The following is a 4,652-nucleotide window of genomic DNA, read 5'->3' on the forward strand; positions in this document are numbered from 1 at the left end:
GAGTGTTTGCATGTGTGTGAGGGTACATTAATTGTGACAGAGCACCCTAGCTCACATCCTTCCCTGGCAGGAAGCAGAATACTCCCTACCAGGGAGTTAAACATGCAGTAAGTAGGTACCAGGATGATGGTCAAATTACACCTGCTACCATCTAGCAGTAAGTAGGTAACTGGGCGTGTGTGAGGCTATGTTAATTGAGACAGAGCACCCTAGCTCACATCCTTCCCTGGCAGGCAGCAAAATACTGCCTACCAGGGAGTTAAACACGCAGTAAGTAGGTACCTGGATGATGGTCACCTTACACCTGCTACCATTGTTCATCTAGCAGTAAGTAGGGATTTGCATGTGTGTGAGGCTATGTTAACTGAGACAGAGCACCCTAGCTCACATCCTTCCCTGGCAGGCAGCAAAATACTGCCTACCAGGGAGTTAAACACGCAGTCTTACCCACAGCAACAGCTCACTAACTACCATAACACAAACATAACTCCATACAATAAGAATAATAACTTAAAAAATCAATACAAGAATCTTTTCCAAATATTTATTTACAGAAAGAGACATAGACAAATAAATATAATATGAGTACATTAAACGGGTAGGAGAGGCTTCATTGAATAGTTTAAAGGTAGGGGGAATGAGTTAGGGTTGAAACCTAGACTAGACGAGGGTCATTAAGGCTTATGACAACCTGTTTACCACGAGTTATGGTAACCTTAATGCCTGTAATAAGGGATGTAGTAGGTGAATATATACTGAGAGATATACAGCTTAATGGGGTATATACACTAAGATATACACACCTCTCGATGCACATACACTGAGATATATACACCTCTCAGTGCATGTACACTGAGATATACACCTCTCTCAGTGCATATATACTGAGATATACACCTCTCTCAGTGCATATATACTGAGATATACACCTCTCTCAGTGCATATATACTGAGATATACACCTCTCTCAGTGCATATATACTGAGATATACACCTCTCTCAGTGCATATATACTGAGATATACACCTCTCAGTGCATATACACTGAGATATACACCTCTCAGTGCATGTACACTGAGATATACACCTCTCAGTGTATATACACTGAGATATACACCTCTTAGTGCATATACACTGAGATATACACCTCTCAGTGTATATACACTGAGATATACACCTCTCAGTGTATATACACTGAGATATACACCTCTCTCAGTGCATATACACTGAGATATACACCTCTCAGTGTATATACACTGAGATATACACCTCTCTCAGTGCATATACAGTGAGATATACACCTCTCAGTGTATATACACTGAGATATACACCTCTCGGTGTATATACACTGAGATATACACCTCTCAGTGCATATACACTGAGATATACACCTCTCAGTGTATATACACTGAGATATACACAGCATATATACCCCACAACACAGTTATTACAGAGTACAATCATCCTGTCAGACCGACCCGCCTCCAGTGTTGGCTTCAGGAGACATCGCTGAAGCCTGTCATCGACGCCTTCTTATCTATTTCCTGTCTATTTGTCATCATCATCATCATCACCGTCATCATCTTCGTCACCTTCAAGATCGGCTTGTTCACCATCAGCAGAGACACCGTTGGAAGATGGAACAGCGTTGGACTCCAGCACTCGGTACCCCTTCTCGTCAGCGATGTACTTTACAACGAACTCAATACCCTCTGGACTCTCCCACCTGTAAATTTACATTAATTAACCCTCTATATAAACACCTTGAATATATATACAACCATGTGACTGTTGGTTGGTTAATGGGGTTTAAAGTCTAGCTACTACACCAGGGTCATTAAGACTGGTTGGTTGGTTAATGGGGTTTAAAGTCTAGCTACTACACCAGGGTCATTAAGACTGGTTGGTTGGTTAATGGGGTTTAAAGTCTATCTACTACACCAGGGTCATTAAGGCTGCAGGTCACCTGGTCACCACCAGTCAAGAATACTTTAATACCTAAAATACTGATTAATGTAAACTACCAGTGTATATACACTGTGATATACACCTCTCAGTGTATATACACTGAGGTATACACATCTCAGTGTATATACACTGAGATATACACCTCTCAGTGTCTATGCACTGAGATATACACCTCTCAGTGTATATACACTGAGATATACACCTCTCAGTGTATATACACCGAGATATACACCTCTCAGTGTATATACACTGAGATATACACCTCTCAGTGTATATACACTGAGATATACACCTCTCAGTGTCTATACACTGAGATATACACCTTTCAGTGTATATACACTGAGATATACACCTCTCAGTGTATATACACCGAGATATACACCTCTCAGTGTATATACACTGAGATATACACCTCTCAGTGTATATACACTGAGATATACACCTCTCAGTGTATATACACTGAGATATACACCTCTCAGTGTATATACACTGAGATATACACCTCTCAGTGTATATACACTGAGATATACACCTCTCAGTGTATACACAAACCCATTCTTGGGCCTTCTGAAGGTTGAGGTTCGCTACTCACTTGTACTCTCCAGTGACTGAGTGACCAGGAGCGCCCTCCTGCTCGTGCTCAGCATCGTCGCCCTCGAAGTCAAAGACTTCGTTGGGTCGAGCAGCAGCCAGCGCCACCAGACCCAAGACTACGATCACCTGTAACACAAAGATACTGTATTAGTGTCTGCTACAGCAGCAAGACTAGACGTTAATGTCTGCTACAGCAGCAAGACTAGACGTTAATGTCTGCTACAGCAGCAAGACTAGACGTTAATGTCTGCTACAGCAGTAAGACTAGACGTTAATGTCTGCTACAGCAGCAAGACTAGACGTTAATGTCTGCTACAGCAGCAAGACTAGACGTTAATGTCTGCTACAGCAGCAAGACTAGACGTTAATGTCTGCTACAGCAGCAAGACTAGACGTTAATGTCTGCTACAGCAGCAAGACTAGACGTTAATGTCTGCTACAGCAGCAAGACTAGACGTTAATGTCTGCTACAGCAGCAAGACTAGACGTTAATGTCTGCTACAGCAGCAAGACTAGACGTTAATGTCTGCTACAGCAGCAAGACTAGACGTTAATGTCTGCTACAGCAGCAAGACTAGACGTTAATGTCTGCTACAGCAGAAAGAAAATACATTAATGTCTACTGTAGTAGTAACTGAACCTTTGTAAATACACGTGTGAAAGGGACAGAAACAGGTGTTTACTGTTGTTTACTCTTGTAAATAAAGGGGTGGAGTGGGTAAGCCAGTGGAAGGCCTCGGTCAGATGACTAAAAGCACCAGCTGTGGGTCGTCATATAACTAAGACCCGCACCAGGAAACACTTGTCCTGTTTCCTGATGAACCTTACCTAACCTCTCGTAAAAGAGACAGTAGGAGTCATTTACACTTGGAAAACAAATTCTGTTGGTGTAAACGAGGGAGAACTCACCAAGACCTTCATTGTAGGGAGGATGAAGGAGGTTGAGGACTCGTTCAGGTCTGTTCGCTTGTGTGTCACTCTCTCTGTTACTCAACATTCTTATACCTGCAGATGAAGGCTCGACCTACGACCTTCAGATTCCTGAAGGTCGATTTGGGGAAGAGGTAAAGGCTATTTAGGGCGTTAAAAGCATCAATCTCATCTTTCGTTACCCTTGTGAAAGTAACCTCAAGAACCATTGGTCTTGGTGTTCTTGTTGGTAGTTTATAGGGCCGGTAACATACCGCACCGTATCGAGTCCTCAGGGTATTGCTTATCTGGATTAAATTGGACCAAACCAGAGCCGGTTTTCGGCTAGTGACACCAGTCCTGACACCGCAGTCAACACGTGTTTAATTGCACTGAATCCCAATACTTTTTTCCTGCTTGCAACACCAGTCCTATCACCTCACCCGAGACGTGTTTAATCGGACCGAAGCCGATGACTTTTCGGCGGACGAGTCTAGTCCAGATGACCACACCCTTCTCTCAAAGGCTTGACCTCTCCTGTGGACAGCTTGGCCTCAAAACATTAAGTTTTTTCACAGCTTCACCTTTTACAGGACCTGATGTACTCTCAATATTTGTTTTTGCTCTATGGACACTATTCCATCTTACTTCTCTAGGGGTGGGATCATTACGACGTGTTTCCTTAAGACACCTGCTGTCCATGTTCACCCATCAGTAAAATAGGTACCTGGGTGTCAGGTGACTGGTGTGGGTGGTATCCTGGGTGTTAGGTGACTGGTGTGGGTGGCATCCTGGGTGTTAGGTGACTGGTGTGGGTGGCATCCTGGGTGTTAGGTGACTGGTGTGGGTGGTATCCTGGGTGTTAGTGGACTGTTGTGGGTGGCATCCTGGGTGTTAGTGGACTGGTGTGGGTGGCATCCTGGGTGTTAGGTGACTGGTGTGGGTGGCATCCTGGGTGTTAGGTGACTGGTGTGGGTGGCATCCTGGGTGTTAGGTGACTGGTGTGGGTGGTATCCTGGGTGTTAGGTGACTGGTGTGGGTGGCATCCTGGGTGTTAGGTGACTGGTGTGGGTGGCATCCTGGGTGTTAGGTGACTGTTGTGGGTGGCATCCTGGGTGTTAGTGGACTGGTGTGGGTGGTATCCTGGGTGTTAGGTGACTGGTGTGGGTGGCATCCTGGGTGT

General features: G+C 44.3%; 1 protein-coding gene across 1 annotated transcript; it reads right to left on the reverse strand.

Moving 5' to 3' along the window:
• Nucleotides 1–530: 530 nt before the first annotated feature.
• Nucleotides 531–3,623, reverse strand: LOC128701073 (uncharacterized). The gene is made up of 3 exons (XM_053794620.2): nucleotides 3,470–3,623; nucleotides 2,559–2,686; nucleotides 531–1,724 (listed from the first exon to the last, which is right to left on the reverse strand). Exons 1-3 carry the CDS (start codon nucleotides 3,479–3,481, stop codon nucleotides 1,547–1,549), a joined length of 318 nt encoding a protein of 105 aa, XP_053650595.1. The 5' UTR covers nucleotides 3,482–3,623; the 3' UTR covers nucleotides 531–1,546.
• Nucleotides 3,624–4,652: the final 1,029 nt, after the last annotated feature.

The sequence above is a fragment of the Cherax quadricarinatus genome, unplaced genomic scaffold (assembly GCF_038502225.1).
Source record: "Cherax quadricarinatus isolate ZL_2023a unplaced genomic scaffold, ASM3850222v1 Contig2047, whole genome shotgun sequence".
Lineage (NCBI taxonomy): Eukaryota > Metazoa > Arthropoda > Malacostraca > Decapoda > Parastacidae > Cherax > Cherax quadricarinatus.